This window comes from Diplotaxodon limnothrissa, linkage group LG12 (genome assembly GCF_057381915.1).
Source record: "Diplotaxodon limnothrissa isolate DT_005_m linkage group LG12, D_limnothrissa_male_GT1.1, whole genome shotgun sequence".
Classification (NCBI taxonomy): domain Eukaryota; kingdom Metazoa; phylum Chordata; class Actinopteri; order Cichliformes; family Cichlidae; genus Diplotaxodon; species Diplotaxodon limnothrissa.
The window spans coordinates 12,153,269-12,179,671 of record NC_140607.1 but is presented as its reverse complement, the minus strand read 5'-3'; the positions used below and the strand labels follow the sequence as shown (position 1 = coordinate 12,179,671).

General features: G+C 40.2%; 1 protein-coding gene across 1 annotated transcript in view; it reads left to right on the top strand.

The window, feature by feature from the left end:
* LOC146620910 (leucine-rich repeat transmembrane neuronal protein 4) overlaps positions 1 to 20,322 on the top strand; it is a 58,475-nt gene extending 38,153 nt beyond the window's left edge. Inside the window, exon 3 of the mRNA XM_085367956.1 lies at positions 20,104 to 20,322. Coding sequence (XP_085224082.1) covers positions 20,104 to 20,322 — 219 coding nt within the window. The remainder of the gene's footprint in view (positions 1 to 20,103) is intronic.
* The last annotated feature ends 6,081 nt before the right edge of the window (positions 20,323 to 26,403 follow it).

Sequence of the window (26,403 nt, the reverse complement as noted above, 5' to 3'; positions counted from 1 at the left end):
GAAAACATTGAGGTTGCTGACCTCTACTCCCTCGCTCCCTTCATTCTCTCCCCTCGCTCTTCTTATGTGATTTATTACTGGCCGTCCTGCTGGGTACATTGCATCCTGCTCAGCAGATAGACAGTGTAACTGAGTCATGCTGCAGCAGTTTTGTCAGGGTAACAAAACATTTGCACTGGGACTGTGAACTTACATCCCCAAGGTGACCTCCAGGGACATCCTGTTGGGCTACTCAAGGTGACAGCTGAGCACTTGAAGCACACTGAGCAGAAAGGGAATGCGCTGCAGTAAAATGAAGGAGGGCATCACGCGGATGAGATTCATTCATCTTAATAAAGAGGACCATCAAAGTGATGTGGCTGCAGAGCTCCTAGTTAGACAAGGGAAGAAAGGCAGGGAGACAGAGAGAGGAGGGAAGAGAAGCAGACAGGGCTATGGGTAAGGCTTTCCAGCTGTAAACACAATGTTCTTTCCCCGGCATCATTCCCCTGAATAGAACAGTACCTACCTGTTGGCAGCATACTGGCAGAAAAGCTCGTTTTTGCTGAAGTGCTGCAAAGCACATTTTAATTTGACACCCCAAATGCTTGGTAGCACAATTATTCTTTTAAGTGAAAATCTGTCACACTTTCATAAAAATAAACGTGTTTTGCTACTCCACATCAGTGGCTGACATACAGTAGCACAGCAGCGATTCAAAGAAGAGTCGAATCACAAAGGCTGTTACATTCCTGTTTTAAACACCCACGTCTGTGGGGTCTTTCCCATAAGATATCTTCTGGCATACAGGGAATGATGCATTTTATGCTGCCAGCAGTGTCTCTGTAATAAATACCGGGTATTTATCTCAAGCAGGGAACAAACTGGGAAAATTGCATCGCCTACAGATGCTACGGCTACACTCAAGTTCATCATAAAATAGAAAGGCAAAGACGTCACTTATTGATTGACAAGTAATCTCCTGTAAAAACAAAAGCAGAGTGACAGCTTGAGTGGTTTTCCTTACAAGAGTGATAGCATGCAGAGAAAAGTGTACCGCATCACCTCCTACCTCTTCATGCAACCAGCTGCTTCCCCCTCCTGCAATATTTAAGACTGATCTGCTGACAAAAAAGCTCCAAATATCTCTATATTTTCATGTAGACGGGCTCTTTTTTCGTAGGCTTGTTTGTGTTTTGACAGAAATCTGGTCGTTTAGCCCCGTAGAGGAATATGCCTAATATTCCAAAAGCTGTCTTGTGTGTCTACATGACCAATTTAAAGCCAAATTAATTTTGGTTGATGGTCCTTTTTTAGGGGCTTTTATTTGATGGGGCAATGTAGAGTAGACAGGAAAGTAGGGAGAGGGGGTGATTTACATTTGAGCCCAGACTACTGCAGTAAGGACCACAGCGTTCAGTGCAGCAGAAAAGAGTGTGAAGTAGATTAAAAAATTTAATTTGACATCTTTCATTTTGAATGTGTTCTATTTACACTGTAATAATAGCATTTGGGTCTGGCTTGGAAATGGGTGAGCTACAACATTCATATTGTGCATATTACTTTGTGCATGTGGGGTTGTGTTAAAATCATTGTGCATGCATGTCACGGTAAGTAGAGTTAGTACAGTTGGTCTTACGCTGGGATTTTTTACACAGGTTTTATTGCATTTTCTAATACACACTTAAAGGTCACTAATGAGGTTACACTGTCTTTACAAGAGAAGCCCACCGACTGTGACTAACATTTTCAGAACCACTTTACTGTACACAATAAAAACAAAAACTTGGTGGCAGCAGGATATTATCTTTTTTATTTCATGCAGCCTTCATGATAAAATCTGGTGCTTCTGCTGTCATGGTTAAAAACAAAGTACACAGGACTTAAGTATGCAGGCATTTATAAAAAATTTTAAAAAAGTACGTAAATCCTACAAGGTCCTAAAATGAATACAACTTCAGATGAACAACAATGCATGACACATTACAGTGTGTCATTATTTAATATCATTTATCAAATACACCCTATGCATCATCTGGCAGAACTACGTTTTGCAGCAATATCTTGATCATTTTCTGTATGACTTTATCAGTAGCTCACATTGGTGTGAAGAAATCCAGGTGCATTCTTCTTTACTGTATTAGTTCAGTTCATTGAGGTTTGCAGGAATTCACTTATACTATCTCTGTTTCATGGACATTGTTCCAGAAGCCTTGTGGTTTTGTTCAGTTTCAACTTTGCAAATCTAAGTACTCTCTCATGTTCTTTTTAGAGGGAAAGGCTTGTTCCAAGTAAGCCGTACTTTTTTAGTCTTTTTATAATTGTCTAACTGTCATTAGCTGTAATGTTTAACATGCTAACTGAGGCATAGGGTCTGAGATGTAGCTCTTGGGTTACACAGTCTTGGGTTTTCTCTTTACATCTTTACAATACAAAGTGTCTTGTACAGCGTGACTTACATTGTGATTTGGTGATATATAAAAAACAAATGTAAATGAACAGGATGCTATTTGAACCTTAAGCCTCAGGCTGCATAGTCAGATGGCTGATTGCATGTTTCCTGCTGTTGATTGATCTCCCTTTATAGGACAAACCATTTATAACCATTCAATACAGTTTGTAGCTGGGGAAGTGAAAGAATGGATGGATATTTTTGGTAGACCCTAAATTTTACCATTTTTTCTGAGTCATGATTCATTTGCGTAAACATATGCATAAATTCTTTAGCTGGCACATGGGGAAAAATATCAAATGTTTAACAATTATCTGTATAACAATAGTCGCTCCTGTTTCTGTTGTAATTTGGACAAAACAGGCACAAAGTTCTCTGAAGTGGATGAATCATGATACCAAAAAAGAAAATCGTAATAAATCCAGATTTCAGAAGAGCTGTAGAGAAACCTTACTCAAATGACACCCACATTCCAGATGTGCCAGTTCGTGTTGTTTACTATCTTGCATGATACATGCAGTATGCCAACAAAAAGAAATATTGAAAAAGGAGAGAAAAGATGGTTCAGGGGGGTTGAAGTTATGTGAAGAAGCTTGCCTGATCATTTTATGAAACCTTTATTCTTATAAAAAGAGACAGCAAACAAACAGAAACCTGTTTAGAAACAAACTGTCTTGTTTATATGTGGAATAAAAGCAACTCTGTTACAGAGGATTGATCATTTTGAAATCCGAAACAGATAATAGTCAGCCCATCGGCCGGCTAAGATGAGATGCAGGTTTCAGAGGTCACACTTCTGTCTTGCTCTGCACTTACAGATTTATTTTTATGTATTTATTTTTTATTTTTCAAACTCTTCAGTCTTCACCCTTAAGTGACAGCAGTGCTCCCTCTGGAGCCACAAAGGGCTTTCGAAAGTTTTTATTTCCACATAATGCAGTAGTGCTTTCAAAGACCTGTAACCAGACTTTGATGTGTAAAATCAGCGGCTATCTCCTCCAAGCTTACGGTACTTTCATCTGCCGTACAGAAATAGAAGAGTTAAATAAAACAAACTACAAACACCATGCGTCACTAGAGCCATAAAGACTGATGCTCATCACAGGGAGCGCTATATATTATGTTATTTTATCTCTACCGCAGTCAACAATCACATGTTTATCAGGTGAAGACAGTTTAATGAGAGTGCAGTTATCGCTGCTGTGTGCAGCTGCATGCATGGACAGCATTTGTAATATCCCGGGCTTTTAGGGGAGTGGCATGAGCAGCACCAGAGACACGGCATTAAAACAAAAACCAATCTTTGGGATCATTGCCGTGGAAAAGACAGTTTGAGACTTCTGAAAGTGGGGCAGAACAGTCCGTTTGTTTGACAGGAAGAAGAAAGACGCTGTAATGCGATTCCATGCAACAGCTATTCTATCACAGAGCTGGCCTCGTGCCTCTTTGCTTCACTTGTATCCTTTAGCAATTTTCACTTCTCATCGACGCAGATGAATCTCTGCTGGGCCTTCAACCCGATCATCGTAGTGCAGATTGTTCCTCTGTGGAAATATCACAGGAGGCCAACAGCTGGCTGTAGTTCATTTTTTGTCACTTCACTTTTTCAGCCACATCATTATTGAACAAGTCTGTTCAAGTTCAGAGGAGATTTCAGACTGTAGCACTTAAACAGATGGCAGTCCTCTAGGCCTTTTCTGCTGAAACAAAAGACTGACAGAGATAAACCTAAATGTAATATCTTTTTCCTGCAGTTTTCTTTTTGCAATCAGTTGTTTCCCTCTGCACAAGTTGGTTCTCCAGCCAAGAATGAGGCGTATTTAGAGCAGTGGAAATCTGTGTGTTTTTGTGTGTCTCCTTCGGTGTATCCTTCCTTAAAGATTTGATATTAGTGTGAAACTTAAGCGGATATTCACACAATGACCCAGCACATAAACTATCATGTGTGGCATACAGAGACCCGCATGCAATGGCACATAATCTTCCACAGCATTAAGAGTTAGACATACAGCCTATCCTGTAGAGTTATCACCATGGAAACTGGACAGAAGTGAAAAGCCTATACTACGGTGGATGGAGCAATGGCATGACAACATCCTAGGCCCTACTCTGTGACATACACAATATGGAAAAGCTTTATCTGCCAGCCTCTAAGAAATGCAAATCACTGGCCATCTTTCCACTTTAGCATCCTTTATTTTACTTCAACCTCAGCACTACAGAGTCTATGCAGATTAACCTGAGCTCTCAGAAGGGGTCAGTCAGGTATTTAAAAAGGGTGAGAGCGGTAAGAGTAATAAAAATTCATAAAAGATTCTTCAGAAATCCTGTTAAGCTCTATATATCAAAAGCTAATGATTATTACCTTGTTCAGACTTTGAGCTCTCATGGTTGAATGCTTCAAGAAAGTCAGCTTTCAAAGTATATGCTTAAATCGCCGCAGCAACATTTTCTTGGTAACCACTGACTAACAAAAAAATCCATGTCTTATCAAACCAGCTGTCTATTTTGTGCTACTGCACTGGCTGCCCAAAATCTAGGAGCTTCTTTTCCTCTGCCTTTCTGTACTTTCGAAAAAAAATATATACTAAAGCCACTACAGGGATTTAGATTGGCAATGGATGAAATGACTGTGGAGGCCCATTGTTTTGGTTACAGCCCTCAACTTGACTTTGCCACCTTTGGTAGTGTATGTGTGCAGCAAACATTTTGTCAAACATCCAAATAACAGTTTAGGCTCTAAGTGAAGCTAAAGCATTTTGACAGCGTGCCACCAGTAATATAGTGGAATGTGCATAATTTAGAAACCTATGAGTAATAACGCTATGTTTACAAGAGCCTCCGTCACAGAGGCCTAGACACAGGTAGGAGACAGCCAGGCAAGCATCTGTTGCTAGGGAAAAATGAGCATTCCCCACCTGGTTGCGACTAGTTAATGGAAGTTAGCTGTGCAATCAATTGCTAAAGCAGGCCTAAAGACTGGTCAGTGACATCTCTCCACCCATCCACCCCACTAATACCAGTCGCTGGTGAAAAACGATTTCCACTTCTCGTTTGCGATGCACTTTTTCAAGTTTCAGTGTGGTTAGTTAGCAAGTTTTTGCAGAAAGGCCTTTGTCTTCCATGCAAAATTCAAGCATCCAGGGGAACTTGCTAGCGATCAAAGCAATCACAAGCAGGTGTTTGGTGCAGTACCCTTTTTGCTACTGATTGCACACACAGCCAGTAACCTCCGGGAGCCTGACTGGCGTTCTTCCGAGCTCCTTAGACCATGACCTGGATGCCTAAGAACCTACACAGACTGTTTTGAGAATACATATTTTTTTCTAGAGACTGGAGGTAGCAGCCATTGTGATTGAGGCCTTTTAAAGTGTGCCACCTGTAATATAGTAAAATGTGGATTATTTAGAAGACTAGCCTGTTGATGCTAGCTAACATAAATATACAATTTTATATAACATTTTAGCTAGCTAGAGGCATCTTGTTAAAATTTAGGACCTCGGTTTCATGTTGTGATAAGTTCGGCTGACAGTTTTTGCATGCAGTTAATGGGGTTTTCATAGCATTTCTTTCTTTTTTTGCTGTTTCCACTGACTCCTGGCCAGGAAATGTCATGTAATTGAATTTGGCAGCATGTTTCTGTCAAGGCTCGGCTGTGTGGCAGGCAGGAGGAGGACCCAAAATGCAAAACTCACACACACGGGGATGAACTCAAAAGGCAGCTTTATTGCCGAAGAGGCAGAACATAGGAAATACAAAACTAAACTGGGAAAAGTAAACTAACACTCGGAGAGAGAGAGACACAGGGAAATCCACGCAGCATGAGGGACGACGTCACGCTGAACAGAGGGAGACGCAGACAGAAATACACAGAGGGTTAACGAGGGAAGTGGGAACACACGGGGAACACAGGTGACACTGATAATCATGACGAGACAGGGCGGGGTGAACTGAACATGACATGTGCGGGCGTGAGGGTCACAAAGTAAACAGGAAGTGCACAGAGGTTCAGACAGGAGGAGAGAGAGCACGAGTAGAACACCAACGTAACAGGCAGGGGAGACACGGAATAAACACGAAAGGGGACGAGGGCTCATAAATACATAGAGGGCACACAGGGGGAAGAGAGAGCACGGGGAGAACTTAGACATAATGGGCAGGGGAAGCATGGAATAAAACATAAGGAGAGACGAGGGCTCACAGATACACAGAGGGGCACACAGGGGGTAAGAGCCATGAAGGGAGAACACTTAGGGAACAACACAACAGGGCAACTCAGAAAACATGGCCTAAGCAAGGAACAAAATACAAACATACAAGGAAACTAAGAACACTGGGCCAACATGGCCCAGAACCATGACAGTTTCCTTGATTGACAGGTGTTCATGCCTCCTGCTTAGCCATGGTGGTTGCTAGCTGTATTCCTCACATATCCCACAATAATTTTCCAAATTCTGGCAATCTGAAAACCAGCCTGAAAAAGGATCCCTCTATCATATAGTGATTTCTGGCAAATATAAAATGTGCCTATGGTCATTTGTTTAAACAATCAGAATCTTCAAATGCAGAACTTCCAGCGTGCGGCTCATTTTCTAAATATAGTCCAGGAGAAAAATGTAACAGGAACAGTTTGCTCGAGACTAATTACTTGCCTTATGGTATTTGTCAGTATTTTCCATAATTAGCGGATAGCTTGTTAGCTCGTCTGCTTCATGCTGTTGTGTCTCCCTGACGATTCCAACATAAACTGGAAAGAACAGAGTACCATTGCAGAGGGAAAAAAGCCACCAGGAGGATTATAGAAGGGATGATTTTTTTGCTTTTAGTTAGTCTGATGTAGGCCCCAAACCAAGGCTGAGTTTAGGTCTATACCGATCCCTCTTTTAATCCTTAACCCCAACCCCTGTCTTCTCTGTATGCGTTTAACTCTAATCCCCAAATTAACCTCAAGCCCAAACCTTCACTTATCCTTTTTACAGAAGTTACGGCTGAGCTCTGTGGCTTGTTACTAAATGCAGTTGCTTAATTGGACTATCGGTATAAGATGTGAGCAAATTACCATATCTCTTATGTCCTGCAGTTCTTGCATATCAGCAGATTCCCATGGAGTTAAGATGTTTTAAATAAGTGGAAGGCAGGACTTAACTGTACACACTGTATCTGTGCAATCTTTCAATCAAACAAAATTTGGCCCAGCTTCTCTGCAGCAGCCATCCGCACAGTCAGTGAGCATTCAGTCTGAACCAAGGTGACTGTAATATTGCCATTGAATACACTAGTCTTTTATATGTTTCTTTAACTTACTAAATTATCTGTGCTTTGCAGCATTAGCTCTGCTTTTCACCCGGCCAAGGCAAGGCTGATAAACTATAGATCCATCAGACAATGAAATAGCTCGGCCGTGCAGCACTGAATCATCTTTCTTTAAGAATTACTGACTGTATGCATTTCCTGACAAACTTCTTTTTCTTTTGTTGATATGGAGCTTTTTCTAATTTTAGTTACCTCCCTTGCTTGTTTTGTTATTTCTCCAAGATATATCTTATATATGAAAATGGACTTTCTTTAGAAAACTGCCATCACGCTTTAAGCGGATATTTGCAAATGTTATTTTTTGATACAGAGTAACATTAGCAGTGTCCACCATGCACTCTTGATTGCACTAACTGATGGAAAAGCAGCTCCTATAAATCAGGGGTTCTGTTTTCACCCAGTCTGGACATGACCACAGAGTCCTGATGCTTTACTTTGTTAACCAGCTATGCTGCTACAGTAGGTGCTAAATTCCTCTGTCTGCACTTTGATGTCGGGAAGAACTTATAGAGATTTATGACAAAAACATATGAAAGTAGACCAAATCAATCAAATTTCCACCATCAAGACTAACTTCCCCATGCATCCATTCTCCAGAAAAAAAAGAAAAAATAATTATTGAAAGTAATCATAGATGTTTTATGTTCATTTTAACTGATGAGAAAGCCTATTGCATTTGCTTTAATTATCACTAGACTGCATTAAAAATTTAGAGACCTGTCTCGCTGAATTAAGTCCAAAGCAATTAAAAGAAATTTGTATATATACCCCAGCAAATCCAACGTGGTCTCTATTTTTTCAATTTAAATAATACCAGCTCTGACTTGTGGCAATTATACATACAAAAAAAAAAAAAAAAAAAAACAGCAGTTGGAGTTTCTTGTTGCAAATGATATCCATTAGAGGGTCTGGCATGCTAACAAGAAGGTTTACTTTAGGCCTTTGTTCAAATGGCGAGAAAACCCTCTGCTGTGATTTTTCTTTCCCTCTCACAGCAGTGTATAGCCTTTAATACATGTTACAGGATAAAAGCAGAGTTTATCCTTACTGCATGTGTGATATCAGCTACATAAATTAAATACGAATCTTTAGCAATATCTTATTACACTATATGATGCATCACAGTTTCAAGTAAAGAGGTGTGACCTTAGAAGTGAAATGATTTTTTTTTTTATTATTATCATTTTAGAACTGGGTTTTTTTAATGGCTGTTTTGACAAGCAGCATCAGTACATACTGAATGTGTGTGCTTGAAAGAGTGTGTGTGTGTGTGTGTGTGTGTGTGTGTGTGTGTGTGTGTGTGTGTGTGTGTGTGTGTGTGTGTGCACTTAGGAAAGTGTGTGGGAGTGTAAAGAGAGAGAAAAACAGTCAACGGGGGAGAATGAACCAAACAGTGTAGCACACATCCCTGCTTAGTGCATGCCTCTCAATGAATATGGATTCATCTATGCATCTACATTTTCTTGGCTTCCATATTCAGGTTACTTATATCTACATATATCAGAAAAGACTACGAAGTGACTCATAAATTGTCCCTCCAGTAAATAACAGTAAATCTCAGCAGGCATTGCCAACATTGATGAGCAGAAAACGGGATGAGCAGCATTAGGAGGAGATAAATCCCCACATCTGAAGGATTATGGTTATTTTGACAAATGCAAAATGCTTTTCAAATAGAAATGTAATTACATGGGCAATATTAAAGTCAGCAGAAGATGATCTTTCTGGAATTCTAGCACACGCAGTATCAAATTGTAAAACTATTAGTTGCCTCTCAGATGGAGGTCAACGTCTGGTCTCCTTATTGCTACTAAACCCCTATATGGAGGATGCTAACCGCCTGCTATCTTGTTCAATATATGTTGCATGATTTATGAAATGAAACATTCTCCAAGGACAATTTAGCTTCTGTCTCTTGTATGCACATTTCTGACCTTCATAACAATGCATTTCCTCTGCTGTACCGTATGTCCCGCTTAATTAAGCTTACTGACTACTTGTTATCAGCTTCATGTCGGCAATGCTCATCCTGAAATTATTTTTCAGTTCATCAACAATCAGGGAAGGGGGGTCTTATGGCCATTAGGATGCCATTCAGCAGCCTTGGGTGTGCAGCCTAATAGACAGCAATGATAATAGAGGCTTGTCTGTGCTCTCTCACCGCAGCGTTGACCACTGAGTGAATTATCCAGCTGACAGAGAGCAGCAGCACAGCTCGGGCGGCGGATGTTGTTAATATGCCAATGAGAGCTCATGCCTCCCGTGCCAGTCTGAGGCATGCTGGCATGGTGCAGCTGCCTATCACGCAAATGGGAATTATTTAGCTGCAGCTTGACCTACATTCAGAGCAGTGCAAAAGGGGGACCACCTATGCGAATGTTTTCATTAGCATCACAAAGCTAATCGCTCAGGAATTAGAATTAATTGCTGTGTACTGTTCAGATCACTGGCCTCTTTAGCATCTGCTGCAAAGTGTTTTCGAGTGGGTCAGCGGAGCGCTCTACTGGAGAACTGTGACATTTGTAATGCAGCACCAAAATCACGAGAAAGTCTGAAGTTACACTGAAAGGTTATGATGCTAGGAGGCTGCTTAGAGTCAGGACAATGCTTTGAGAAATTGAAGCTCCTGGCTACAGCTAGCTTAGATGAGCATGAAGACTTGTATAAGGGGGAAGTCTTTAAAGCCCACTGTTATAGCTGGTTTCGTCCATACAAAAATCAAATGTTACACACTGTTTCCAGTCTTGGGATTAACTTTAATCAGAAATTTAGTAGACAAAATCCTCTGAATCTTCTTAAATAGTTTTTTTTTTTGCATTTACTAGTTTGAATTTTTTTACTAGCTATTATTATTCTTATTATCATTATTATTATTTTTACTATCTTGTGGCACTTGTTTGCTTCACGCCTGTATTAAAAGCCCAGACATGTATGTTAATTTTGTTTTGTTCATTTTTCCTGTTTTCACTTCCTCGAGGCATTGTAAAACCTACACAGGTGTTTTCATTTTCTCATTTGAGCACATTGAGTTGACTTATAATGAAATGCGCTATATAGATAAAGTTTTCATTACCATTATCAATTTATTATATTTATTTTCATCATATCACGAAAGTAGTCAGAGGGCAAAAATAACCAAAGAAATTAATATTAGATAAATATATTTATTCTTCTCTGCAAGACACATATTCATTCCACGAGACAAAATAAGCAGTTACAGGCATTATTGGCCTCACTGTTTAAGCACATACAAGTACATAACAATAGACATGTAATGGCAACAATGTACGTGTAACGCAAATTCAGTGTTCATTCTGAGAGCAATTACTACACAAAACTTATATAATTAGTAAGAAGACAATTCACAGACACATGCAAATGTACTGATAATGTTTGAGATCAGCTGCTATACATAATACATTTAATTTGTAAGGACTAGAGTGCCAAAAAAATTCTAAAAGCTTTTTAGATTTTGACAATTCTGGTACTCTAGATTAAACTGACCATGTAGGAGGAGTTGTGGAACAGACATACACACACTCTGATTATCATAGTAATATTATTATTATTATCATTGTATATTTTGCTGTCCAACATATAGTAGATTTGACCTTAAACACTATGGATTATAGCAAGGAACAGACAGTCTTCTATCTGAATTGAAGCAGGAAAGAAAAAAGGGCTTTTTTAAATCAACTACACTCAACAAAAATATAAACGCAACACCTTTGTTACTGCTCCCATTCCCCATGGGATGGACGTAGAGACCTAAAATTCATTCCAGATACACAATATAACCATCCCTCCCAAACAGTGGTCACAAATCTGTCCAAATGTGTGGTAGTGGGCACATCTGCTATATTGAGATAATCCATCCCACCTCACAGGTGTGCCACATCAGGATGCTGATCTGACATCATGAGTAGTGCACAGGTGTACCTCAGACTGCCCACAACAAAAGGCCACCCTGGAATGTGCAGTTTTTTGCGCTATTGGGGGTCTGGGGACCCAGAACCGGTCAGTATCTGGTGTGACCACCATTTGCCTCATGCAGTGCAACACATCGTCGCATGGAGTCTATCAGATTGTCAATTGTGGCCTGTGGAATGTTGGTCCACTCCACTTCAATGGCTGTGCGAGGTTGTTGGATATTCGTGGGAACTGGTACACGCTGTCGTATACGCCGGTCAAGCACATCCCGAACATGCTCAATGGGTGACATGTCCGGTGAGTATGCTGGCCATGCAAGAACTGGGACATTCTCAGCTGCCATCTGCCCTGAACAATGTGAACCATGATTCATCCGTGAAGCGCACACCTCTCCAACGTGCCAGACGCCATCGAATGTGAGCATTTGCCCACACAAGTCTGTTACGGCGACGAGCTGGAGTCAGGTCAAGACCCCGATGAGGACGACGGGCATGCAGTTGAGCGTCCCTGAGACGGTTTCTGACAGTTTGTGCAGAAATTGTTTGGTTGTGCAAACCAATTGTTCCAGCAGCTGTCTGGGTGGCTGGTCTCAGACGATCTTGGAGGTGAACCTGCTGGATGTGGAGGTCCTGGGCTGGTGTGGTTACACGAGGTCTGCGGTTGTGAAGCCGGTTGGATGTGCTGCCATATTCTCTGAAACGCCTGTGGAGACGGCTTATGGTTGAGAAATGAACATTCAATGCACGGGCGACAGATCTGGTTGACATTCCTGCTGTCAGCATGCCAATTGCACGCTCCCTCATTGTGGCATCTGTGGCATTTTGCTGTGAGACAAAACTGCACATTCCAGGGTGGCCTTTTGTTGTGGGCAGTCTGAGGTACACCTGTGCACTACTCATGATGTCAGATCAGCATCCTGATGTGGCACACCTGTGAGGTGAGATGGATTATCTCAATATAGCAGATGTGCCCACTACCACACATTTGGACAGATTTGTGACCACTGTTTGGGAGGGATGGTTATATTGTGTATCTGGGATGAATTTTAGGTCTCTACGTCCATCCCATGGGGAATGGGAGCAGTAACAAAGGTGTTGCGTTTATATTTTTGTTGAGTGTACATTCATAATACTGTATTTCCAAGAACCATATTCCTGATGTTTCTTTGAAAACTGTAGCTATTCCAAATATTGTGGCATCTGTGTAATCCACTCTACATTTCATTAGCCAGACAGTGCTAACTGTACAAAAGCACTAGATGTCACAGAGACAACTTAATACCACACACAGAGCAGTCTTGGGAGAAAACGGCCCAGGTAGTGAATAATTTTTCATATTGCTTGAGGTGAGGATTTTAGTACTCATGTTTTGCACACACAGACTGTGGAAAAACCACACAGTCATTTATTTTCCCCAACTTTCCGTTTAGGTAATTTCTCCGTGTTTTGTTACTTTGTCGTTTAGGTTTTTTGTCGTCTCCGTCTCATCCAACAATTTCATTTTCTCTCTTATCTGAAGTGTTAACCACTGCTCTTTTTTGTGTTATCAACACTCAATACCCAGTACACAACGCCACACAACTAAACAGAAAGAAAAGAAAATAACCTAAGAAAAAAAGGCATTATTGTTTATTCTAATAGCTGTCACCACTTCAAGCCCAGAGCAATTCCCACAACAGTTGAGAAGATAATTTCTTAACACTTTAAACTCTAGAGGTTTTCAGTGATAAACAATGAATCATAGCTGAGAGGAAGATGTGGGGGGAAAAAATTGAAAATAAATATGGGATGTAATAACCCGAGGTATAAATGTACCTCCGTACAATATAAACAGCAAAAAGTACCTGAATTAAAGGTGTAGTTGAGGTAACGGCCTCTGCGGAGGACACTTGTCGTGTTCGCTTCTCCTGAAATTCACTTCGGGGTAAATAGGTCAAGCTGCAGTTTAAACAGTTAACATAAAGTGAAGACAAGATCAGGCTGATGCCAGATGTCCGCTCTATTACCTTGGCCGGTAGCCAGTGACTCACTGAATAACGGCGTACACTTGTCAGGAGGAAACAGAGCTATTCTTAGATGGCTATTGTAATCAAGAGATTTGAATTCATTTTATATTTTTCTGCTTTTGTAGCGCACAGCTAGATTGGAAGGGACTTTAGGACCCATTAAAGTTAGGAAAGGTGACGATCATTCCTCAGGCGAAATCCAGCTATATGCAGCTCTGTTGGCAAATATCCAAGCAGAGGTAGCCAATGACTCACCTCTCTAAGAGCTCCAACTGTAACAGCCAGCGTTTCCCCAATATTCCTGATTAAACCTGAATGCTAAGTCAGCTTAGATCGCCAAAAAGGGTTTTACTCTTTTCCTCTGTGTAAAGACATGAAACTGATCCTGTTTTAGATCAGCGCTTCGGCAATGCAGATATTAAAGATCGCCAGTGAAGAGCAGGGAGAGGGTTCTGTGCTCTGTGGAAATGGAGCTCGATGTTCCGCTGACCTCAGAAATGTTCTGTTTAAACACAAAACAGCATTTATCCCAATCTTAATGACCGCCAGCTGCAGCAGCTTCATCAGACCTATGAAGGGAGATGACATTAAGTTAAGTGACTTTGTTTTGACATTTTGTATTTTAGTTATTATTGGACGCTATTATCCACAGAAGCTGACAATGGGTGAAAGAAAAGCTGTTGTCTTTAACAAAAACAGCGGAAGAGAAAAAAAATCAGCTGGTTAATTTAAAGTGGCGTTAGACAACTTCCCCCGCACTGCTCCCCCACGCGCCACTGTCATAAAGTGACTGAAAACAGAGGCAGGTTTTTTTGTTTTTTCCTTTGATGTAGTAGAAGCTATATCAACTGAATATCAAGTCTTCTAGCTTCCTCTATTGAATGAATGGCTGTATGAGATTCACATTTTCAGGTTTTGCCACTTTCCCTCTCTGTCTTATTTGCCTTCCTTTTTTCGTTGCATGTTAAATTCAAATGTTACTGCAGTTGGTCTGATGCCTAACATTTTAGCAACATGGAGAAAGCTATTGTTAGCTACTGGGGAACAAAGCAGTACCTCTTCTGCTTAGGCAATTAAACCTTCTTGTTTCTGGGAGACTTTTTACCAAGCACCAATTCCTCAGTGAAAATTCTGTTTAGGCCTCAGTTACACCAGCCTAGAGCCTGGTTGACGTCCCCCTGGAACCATGATTGCCACAGTCACCCATAGTTTGCATGACTTTGTCTTGACTGCAAGCATTTGCTAATTAACCATGGAGCAGTAGTAAAACTTAAAAGTGCAACAAAAATCAAAAAAGGAAAATATTTTCTTCCAAAGTAAAACTCTTACTGCTGAAACCAACAGGCTTTTCAGTTTCACTATAGTTTTGTAAGCAGGTAAGTATTTGCAGACAGGCTTTTTTTCTTTTAGTGTTGCATGGTATAACTCTTTGGGACTACAGTAAGCAACTTAATGCAACCGCTTGCCAATCAGTTGGGGAATACATATTTCATCAGCTGATGAAGGTTTCACTGCACCACTGTGGCTTTAACAGCTGATTTCACAGTGCCTGCCAGTAGCCTCCAACAACCACTCACAGTCAGGGAAAACTAACATTTTCCTAGCAAATGGTGGTTTCTGAAGCAGTTGCCAAATGGTCTCCAGGCTTGTGTGACTGAAGCCTTCTGTAGCCTGTTAAAACCCAGATTGCATTAGGCTGTAGCCATTCACTCTGCAGTCAACATTTATTTCATAACGACAAGTTAAAGCCAAACTGCCCATTTAGACGCCAGTACATTGTACACAGATAGTGACCTTTGAGTTAGAGGACAGCTGTTTGCGTGGCTCACAGCATGGTTAGTCATTTCACCTGTTTTGTTCAGACTGAAATATCTCAGGAGCATTTCCTGATTTCTTTCTGGTTTTGAACAGTCTGTACGATACTGGAGAGTTTGTCATGATATGTGGTATAGACATTAATTTTCCCAAAATACAGATTAGAAAATCTTTGTTGACCGCTCTAAACTTTAATTGCACCATTAGGTCAGATTACCAGTTTGCCATTTCGTTGCTTTATGGCCAGATACATGTAATAGTACTCCAATAACCTCTGTGTTTACTGCCAAGTAATACATGTTAACTAACATGATAAACTAAACAGATAAACAGTGAGTTTTAATCCTGCAAAAGCCCAGAGAGGGTAATCAAATACATATATGCCGAGCAGGTGTGTAGCATTAGTGTAGCATTTTTTCATTTTAGCTCACAACCATGAGCACAAATGATTAGATATTTTTCACTTTGATCACTAACAATGGTTAGTGATAAGCTTTCAGTGTCACAGATTTTATTCAAAGTGGACATCCTGCATTGAATTTTTCTTGCTTCACCGCTGCCTGAGAGAATATATGCCTTAATGTTTTGCATTGTTTTAACACATGGCGCTTTATGGGCTCATGCAGCCGCTTAGTCTTGTTGAAGAGTTCATATGAGAGGGTGCCAAAATATAGGGTAGAGTGAAAGATATTCAGTAAAAATCATTAGGGTGATTCATACTGTAAGTGCAAAATCCAAGCCTCCACTACTTGACGTGTCACATCTCACTACTTCACTCACTGTTTCAGTGAAAACTATTCTCAATGATGAGTGTTTAACAGTTACAAACGGTTCTGCTGAGCTTAACTGTGCAGTGTCTGTAGAACGCCCACTATAAGGATTCATAGATGAACTGTATAGCATGTTAATGTGTGGCTTTATTTCTACTTTTTACAAGACAAAAGCTGTAGCTATTCCTGATGGTCATTGAAAAAATACTGTGGAGGGTTTTAATAGAAAAAAATGGAGCCCGTGAAATGGAAATCATAGCCGGATTTCTTGGCATTTCATCCCACGAATAGAAACTTAGTGAGTGCTCTTTATATAAGCTATAGTAGGTGACAGTGTGAGTGAAGTGCTGGAAAAGGCTGCAAATGATTAAAGTGTTTGAGGAGGTGGCAATAAATAACAGGGGAAAGGTTCAAATGCAGCGTGGTTGTTTTGAAATTGTTGTGGGTTTGTTGTAATGTATGTGTTTATTGTAATATGCCTATGTGTTGGGTGGCATATAATTACCTATGTCTATGGTTTTCACTGAGGCATCTCCACACTTGCTGTACCACGCTGGACCCTCTGGTCAAACAGAAAAATGAATCTGACTTTGGCACCATTTGAATAATCAGTACATTTTATATCCAGCCCACAAAGATGCAACTTTAAAACTCTGTATAAAGATTGACTTGCAAACACATACCAAAAATTAGACTGTAGACAGTGAATAAATAATTCTATCTGTATGACAAAAGAGGAGTCTCTCTCAATGCTTAGGTTTGCATTTTTCTTTTAACTATTTGCATTTCCCATTGAATGTCACAAATCCTTCACAAGCCTCAAACTGTTTTAGAGGTCATAAGAAGATTTTGGGGTGGCTGTGGCATCTCGAAGGAGATAGAGCGGGCCCTCCGCTAATTGAAAGATCCCGAGGTCCTCAGTGTGTATGTCGAAGTGTCATTGGGCAAGATACTCAGCAGCCCTCAGAGTCTCATAGGTGTCTGTGAGAGAGCAGTGCATGAATGTGCGTGGAAATGGCTGAGTGTGGCTTGTAGTGTAAAGCACCACGTAGTGAGAAAGACTGAAGAAGCACTGTGTAAATGGTGCCCATTTACCATTTCTCTTTCAGGTCTTTTTGTGATATCTGAACTACTGATGCTGTTAACAATGATGAGACCTATATGATTATAGCACTATTCCTTTCTAAAGGTGTATTTATTTTGTAATTACAGATCTGTACAGGTCCCTGGTGGATAGGCGCAAAGGCCAAGAAAGCCTTTTATAGTCTCTGCAACTGCAGCTCAGTTTGTTTTATGGTACCTTTGGATTTCATGTGGAATTAACTGGTGAAGTTAAACATAGGAGGCAAGAAAGTGTTGTAGAGGCAAAGGTTGTGGGTGCTCTGCCAATTACTTCTGCAAAGAAGGAAAGGGCTATTGGTTTGACCAGCTAACCAGGAAAAATTTATATCCACTTCACTGCTTACGTGTTTGACTTTTACTATTGTAATAATTGGAGAAACAAGTTCACGGTGTAGCCTTTCTCCTTTGGCAGTCTGTACCGAGAACTCACAGATCCGGTTCCCCCGCATTTACCTCATTTTGCATTCAGAGCATTGTTGTTCATGAATTTTTTATCGAGTCCTCTATGTAGTGTGCAAAGTTCAGCTGTTGAATTAGACAATGGAGTGTTTTCAACTAATCTTCCCATTAGAGTGGAGAACAAACCGAGTCATATCGTTTCCGAAAAGGAAAACATAACCTTTAGAAAGCCGTTATTTGAAATTTAAGGGTCTGAATGGTGACGGCACTATGAATCTTGACCCAACGAGATAAAGAGGAACCTATCTGAAAGCCATTTCTGCATCAAATCAGCTTTCAGCAAATCCTTTTGTGATCCAATAAAATAATCCAAGACAGCATATTTTACAATAGATGTACTGCCCACAACTAAGATTACAGCGAATTGGGATTTTTCTCACAAGGACTTTGAATATATTCTCCATTCTTTATCCTACACATGAGGAAAGATTACATTGTAATGATTGATAATGTGATTTTATTCCTGAGGATATTGTGAAAGTCAATGAAAAAAAAATGGTGTTATGTATGTTTACATGACTCTAGGTTTAGAGGAAGTATTAAAGCTGAAAAGTTGTTCTGCACGTGTTCTTTCTGTTGTTATGTGAATGTTTCTGTAGACTGTACAATCACATACAGTGGGGGAAATAATTATTGATTATTATAAATACATACTGAATTATAATAGCACCAAACAGTTGTCACCTTCTTAAGAAACTTCTTGCTGATGGTGTTGTGCAGGTCTATAATCTATAATCCTTGACAGCTCTTTGGTTTTACCCATAATGGTGGAGCTGTTGGTGACGCTGTGTACAGCCATGCTGTATATAAATGATGTAAATATAATGAGTTGAGATCAAGAGTATCTGTAATTTATTGATTGATTGTAATTGAAGTGTCATATGAGCCAATCTGTCAGAGAGTTTTGGTTGGATTGTTGGGAATCAAATACTTATTTCACTCATTGACGCTTCCTGTTAAATCCAGAATTGAATTCAAAATTCTGCTCCTCACATACAAGGTCTTAAATAATCAGGCCCCATCTTATCTTAATGACCTTGTAGTACCATATCACCCTATTAGAGCACTTCGCTCTCGCTCTGCAGGCCTACTTGTTGTTCCTAGCGTATTTAAAAGTAGAATGGGAGGGAGAGCCTTCAGTTTTCAGGCCCCTCTTCTGTGGAACCAGCTTCCAGTTTGGATTTGGGAGACAGACACTATCTCTACTTTTAAGATTAGGCTTAAAACTTTCCTTTCTGCTAAAGCATATAGTTAGGGCTGGACCAGGTGACCCTGAATCCTCCCTTAGTTATGCTGCAATAGACGTAGGCTGCCGGGGATTCACATGATGCATTGAGTTTTTCCTTTCCAGTCACCTTTCTCGCTCACTATGTATTAACAGACCTCTCTGCATTGAATCATATCTGTTATTAACCTCTGTCTCTCTTCCACAGCATGTCTTTTATCCTGTCTTCCTTCTCTCACCCCAACCGGTCGCAGCAGATGGCCGCCCCTCCCTGAGCCTGGTTCTGCCGGAGGTTTCTTCCTGTTAAAAGGGAGTTTTTCCTTCCCACTGTCACCAAAGTGCTTGCTCATAGGGGGTCATATGATTGTTGGGTTTTTCTCTGTATCTATGAAGCGCCTTGAGGAGACTTTTGTTGTGATTTGGCGCTATATAAATAAAATTGAATTGAATCAAAATAAAAGTACCATAAAAATTATTTCTTTTGATCGTTTTTACAATTACAAATTCAGCAGGGGATCAAATAATTATTCCTCCCCACTGTGTGTGTGTGTATATATATATATATATATATATATATATATATGAATATACATTAGGATATTAATATCAATATTGCACAGGCTGTGATGCAGCTTTATCTCGTTTAATTGACAGAATTCAGACCGCGGTAGCACGTAAAGCGAAGAGGGGTCTTTGAATCAGCAAAGTGCTTGTAATGTAATAAGCACTCTCTTCTAAATGGAGCCTTGACTCCATTTAAAAGAGGGCAGAAAATATGTGTGCACTCTTGCTTAAGGCTTTCATCTTGCATATAAATCACTCCTGAAAGTGGGTGTTTGAGCGCCACAGATTTCAGGTCTTGGGGCGCATGCTGTATTATCGGCCAAGGCTGCATTAATGACAGAGCTGTGCCATGGCACCATGAAGTAAATTAAGCCAATTCCAAATATTCTAAGGATTTTTTTCTAGCTGTTTTAAAAGCCTTACCCTTACGTGTGCTTCTTCTTTCCCTCTACTTTCTGTTTCTGTCTAGGTACCGCGGCAGCTGAGTGCTCTGACATTGTACAGGTGTGAGCAGTCTGTTCTGGATTACTGCCATACCCACCTGTCACTGCACCTCAATGTGGGCATGGAGCCCTCCACTCAGGCGCAGGGAGGTCCAGGGCCAGCATTGTACCAACCCAGCCTAATGGCTGCCCTCCCCTCAAAGCCTGTGCTGCCTTGCCCCCAGACCCACTCCCACCACCACTGAGCTGTGCACACCACGAGGCTCTGTCTCCAAACTACTGTACGTCAGCTGCACATAATCACAGAACTGCTCATACGAAATGAAAGGCTGTGTGGGAGGAAGCTGGGACTGGTAAAGAAGCAAAGGAGACAATTAATTTACTGCAGAGCATCCTGGAACCAGGGTAATGAAAATGAAAATATTTCTCAGTGGAAATAAAGGGGAGCAGCAGTTTTGATTAGTGAGCTTCTGACCTACCTGACCCTCAATGTCCTCAATTAGCAAAGGAGGCTGAACTTCAGCATGACTTTCTGCATTCTGCTTTGCCTCTTGGGGAGTATTAAAGATAATAATTTCATGATTTGTTAATCTTATTAAACATATTTCCTTGACTTCTCATAACGTGGACACCCCTCTGCTGTGCAGGTAAAGTAATCAAAATGCAAAACGTTGTAAACAGAGCAGGGGGAAACAGCATGATAAGCAACTGAGTAGCTGAACAAACGAAAGCTCGACCAAGCTGAAAGGGTTTCTACTGTTTTGTTTTGTTTTTTTCTTTTTTCTGATCATGCTGTCAGCCAGAGGTCTCTCTCAAACTCAAGTCCCTGTAGCTTTTTTCATTTCGAGAAATGAGCCTCTCCAATGAAATTACCCAAGACAAGAGAAACAAGTCCGAAAATAGCGGACAGTAATTGTTTTATAAAATGTACAGCCCACACATCTTGCTGGCAGTCAGTATAGTTTACATGGTGACTTTTGAATTGCTTAATGATTTGTGATGTTGATCACGTTCTTATTCATTTGAGAAATAAACAGAGGAAAAATAAACACCAAGTACAGAGCTTGGTGCACTGGGACGTTCAGATGTTTACTTTTCATCCTTCATTTAAATCACTTATGTGGCTAATGGTTTTTGGTTTTTATAATGTGTTATTCAGCCAATTATCTGATTGTACACTTGCATATCTACACGTGTGCTTTTTACAAAATGCTACAATATAATATATGGCAAATAAACTGTGCTAAATGACCGGAAACAGTGTCATTCATCAAGTTCAGCGGTATCAACCCAAACAACTGTCTACTGTACTTTGCCAGCTGTGTAGGTGGTTTAAACTGCAGAGCACAGTGCACAGCACAGGCAGGACTGTCTGATAATGATGTGTGTTTGGTTTTTGCCTTATTGATCAAGACCCTGATGGTAACTTCTCTTGCTTTTCTTCTTCTGTGACTGTGTGGTATCTGATGTGATACAGTAAGCTCGACTCGCTGAACTCATACACTTCTAGGCTATTTTACTTTCAGGGAAGGAAAACGTGTACAGATCACCCAATTAATATCCTGAATATTGTTCAACGCAGCAGTTCTATGTTCTTAACATAGACACAGTTTACGATGAAATTGGTAAAAGGTTATTGTGATATAAAAGTATACATTTGTTTTTCTGCTGGGAATTGACCGTTAGCTAAACCTGTCCAGTAAACAACAATTGTCAAATAATAGTTTATCTACAATAACTATGTGCAGCAGACCTGCTGAGCTTTGGTTTTCTGCACATTTTGAACTGCTAACCAGCGAAATCAACACTCACCATTTAAGGAGATTATTAAGTATATGATGTGAATGATAGCATGCCCAGCTTACGGCAATAAGCAGTTATGATACAGTTGTAATAGTAACACAGTTTTACCTTTGAGGCCAATGAAAATTAGTTAACTAAACTGTTTGGGGTTTAGCGTCCCACAACTAGGCAAGCTCACTACACAAGTCCCCAGAAGTTGGTCCTGAATACTGATTCAGCATATTGTAGAGTAATATTAGGAGCTCAGTCCTGCTACACGTCTGATTGATTTAATTAAATCTACGTAAATAGCTAGCTATACCAACAGGCAAAAGAAGTAAGACTAAAGAGTTAAATAAACACAGGAGGGGGCGCTTAATATAATATTATAACAGTATATGGACAAAGGTTTTGGGGAGACATGCTTCAATTTATTAATTCGGGTGTTTCCAGAATTTTATACAGGTGTATAAAATCAAGCGCCTAGCTATGCAAATCATAGCTAGGTGCAAATCATTTGTGAAACAATAGATTTTTTTTTTAAATCCTCACTGATCTCAAGCATGGAGCTGTAATTGGATGCTGCCATTGCAAAAAGTCAGTGTCCAAATATTTCTGGCACAACTTCACCTGCTTCCAAGGTGCATTGAGAAGGACAAAGATCTGGTGGCGTGAAGACTCCAGCGACACTTGAAGCACTATGGAACAACTTTATTAGCTGACCAACGCGTTTCGGCTTGTGGCCTTCATCAGGGTCATTACAAAATACTAAACAGTTTGTGTTTAAATAAAGAAAGAAATCCAAGTGAACCAACCACACAGAAACAAGCTGACCAATCAGCATTTAAGAGGGTGGTACTAGCCAAGGCATTCTTATTACCGACACATAACATACTGACGATTTGTCACGTCCCTATGATACGCGGCGGATTGCGGATGAAATCCCATAGAATGAAGCTTCCAGCCGTGTATTCCAGCCCTAAACCTAACCTTAATCCTAACCATAACAATAATTGTGTTAAATGGTAAATATGGTAAATGACCTGTATTTGTATAGCGCTTTTATTAGTCCCGCCTAGAGACCCCAAAGCGCTTTACACATCCACCCATTCACACACACTGGAGACAAGCTGGTGGAGGCAAGCTACAGTAGCCACAGCTTCCCTGGGGCAGACTGACAGAAGCAGTCAGTCTTCTGCCATCGGCCCTTCTGGCTAATGGCGCGATATGTGTCTTGCCCAAGGACACAACAACCGAGACTGTCCGAGCCGGGGCCGAATATAAGGCGAACTCAGAACTCATGAGCCACGATCGCCCCGTGTTAGATAGAGTTTTCCAACGCGATTCATGATGAGAAAGTAAAATAAATGTACATGTGTAGATTGAGTCCAAACGATTCTCATGTTTCCTCCTGTTTCCTAACGCATAACATAGGAATATGTTGGGTGACCAAACGGGTAACATACCGATGATTTGTCACATAGCGTAATATGTTACACTTTGGGAACAAGAACGTGTTGTACTGGCTGACTGGTTGGCTCTGGTTCAACTTTCAAAAAATGATTTAAAAAAAATTATTAACTCCATAATAAAAAATTTGAACTAGTTAACAGCAATTATCATTACAATAAAAGGTTTTTGGTTTCTTGGTTTTTCAGTGGGGATAGGTTAATTGAAAAATCTAAATTGCCCATAGGTGTAAATGCTGGAGTGAATGTGAGTGCGAATGGTTGTCTGTCCTTGTGTGTTAGCCTTGCGACAGACTGGCGACCTGTCCAGGGTGTACCACCGCCTCATGACAGCTGGGATAGGGTCCAGCCCCCCCCCCCGACCCTGGAAAGGATAAGCGGAAGCGAATGGATGGATGGATGGATGGTTTTTTTTAAAGGTCTTTGAAAATCTAATTAAGAACATAAAGCAAAATAGTGTAACTCGCAGAATCTCATTAATAGACCTGCATTCATACCTGTAGGAAATAAACTCTTTAAACAAAATATCCAGAATGCTTCATGGTGAGCTTTATTTTTTATTGGCATTGACGCCATGAAGCCCAGTCAAAGAGGTGATAAAATTAACTTCATCAGGAAAAAGAGAGATCTAGTTAGGACCTTTGAGAATGAACTACTTTTGGATATGTGGGGTGATTTTCAGTCCAGAGTCAGCCAGTACCACCCCCTTAAATGCTGGTTGGTCAGCTTGTTTATGTGTGATTGGTTCACTTGGATTTCTTTATTTATTTAAACACAAACTGTATTTTGTAATGACCCTGAAAAAGGCCACAAGCTGAAACACGTTGGTCAGCTAATAAAGTTGTTCCATAGTGCTTCAAGTTTCGCTGGAGCCACCAAAAAGTCACTTGTATGAAATTCTTTCCCTCCTACAGATTTCACAAGTGGTATTATTGCAGAGTTACAAAGTGGGGTTGCCAAGTGCTGAGCTGCATACTGTGTAAAGGTCTCCAACACTATGCTTACTCCAGAGTTACAACCCTCCTCTGACATTAACATCAGCATAAAAGTTGTGTACCAGGAGCTTCGTGATATGGCTGTTCATGTTTATGTGTACAAGGTAGCTCTGTGCATTTGTCCACATAGTGTATATGTATATTTTGGTTTCCTTTATTTGAGTTAAAGAAAAATTCTTAAGTTTAAAGTATAATGTTGACTATGTTTGAACTGCATCTAAATTATCTTTTAAGAAACTCATCAAAATAATATATAGCTATTAAATTTTTACTAAAGTAGTTAGCTAGCAGCAGCTATGAAGATCTGTTTATTTTAGCTGGCCAAGCCATTGCTTGCAGGGGCATCTTGTGTGCATTCATGTGAAATTAAGAACCCAGTGATTGAAAAATAACAGCGATGATTTAACAGTAGATTAGCCCCTAAACTCTAATGCAACAGTAATGGATGGGGATAGGGCTTAGCAAACGGTCAATTGTTGAGAGGCTTTTTACAATATTGATTTTTTTAAAAAAACTGTTTTTGAACATGTGACATCACAGATTAAATTGTACTGAGAAAATTTATATTTATTATACATTTTGTTTTCGATGTGTTTGAATAGAAATGTCCAGGGATGTACAATATTCTGTCATTATCAATACTGTATCCATCTCCAGTCATGCATTAGCTGTACTCTGAATATTTTAACGCTGATTGTATAAAACAAGTCATCTGGCATCATGAAGAACAAATGAATGACGCATTGATTGTGTACAGCGGCACATGTGTATGTCCGATTTTCAACAGTTCCTCAATAACAGACATTTTGATCATGCTCTGCCTGGTGTTCCTCTGTTTAAAGACAGAAAGAAAGAAAGAAAGAAAGAAAGAAAGAAAGAAAGAAAGAAAGAAAGAAAAATAAAGCAGGCAGTGCAGAAGATATATCTGCTTATGACAACAGGCTCTGACACACGACAGATTCATGCTGCTTGAGGATTTATTGCTCTGTAGCCGTGCACACGGAACAGTTTAATGACGCTGATAGACTGCATATACTGCACTCGCTTCAAGTGTTCAGAAAAGCGTTGAGAGAATCAGGACATTGAGGAGCAGTAGATGCAACACAATAGCATCAAACCTAAGCGTTTGCATGGATTTACACTAACAGGCTGATGACTCATCATACTTCAACCACCACTGACAAACACCTCTGGAGCAGCTCTGTCTCTATGACTTTACCCGCAAACTAGGAAGATAATTATCACACACATCACATCTTAAATCAACTGTGTGACTCACAGAAAGGGAAAAGAGCAATACACAATATTTTAAAGTTTGGAGTGTTTAGAACTAGGAGGGTTGATAGATGATTTTTACAGGTCACAAGAAGATTAAGGCATGTGGAAAAAGAACCAAAACAAAAATCTTTTTCTAATATAGAAATGTTGTCATCTGAAACCTTGAAATGATTAAACTTTTAATAAAGTATTGACTGAAATAGGCTGAAAACAGAAACACTCAACTGTTCCCAATTTTGTGCATGCACACCGAAGCCAGAAGGCCACTAGACAAAATCATTCTTTTTTAAAAGGACAATGCCGATGCTTTCACTGTACAGGAACAACAACCACGCGCTCCTTGCAGATGCTGACTGGCTTAATTTCTCGGAAATGAAAAGTGCCAAGGCGATCATAACATTTTTGTTTTTGTTACTTACTTTTATCGGATTGGACAACACGTGCGTCCTTCTGACAATCTGTTGGCACTTTCTTGAAAAGCAGGCACAAGCTATCTTCTCAGCCCTTCTGAGCTGTCAGAGTGAGGTAGACAATGCAACACTTTATAGTATATGGGCTTAAAATCCCTTCATCCCTCATCCCATTCCATTGATTTCATCCAGCGATCATATTTCCGGGGGATCAGGATGGCGTCGAGGGAGATTTCCACATTTACAATTCTCATAAAAGCACACTAAAGTAAAGGGTAGAGAGAGTGTAAAAAGTTACGATAGCTTCTTCATTCAATCTATTTTTTATACTGGTTTTTAAAATCGCCCCAAATAGCTCTGTCGACTTGTTTACTCAGATGTTCTGAAATCAA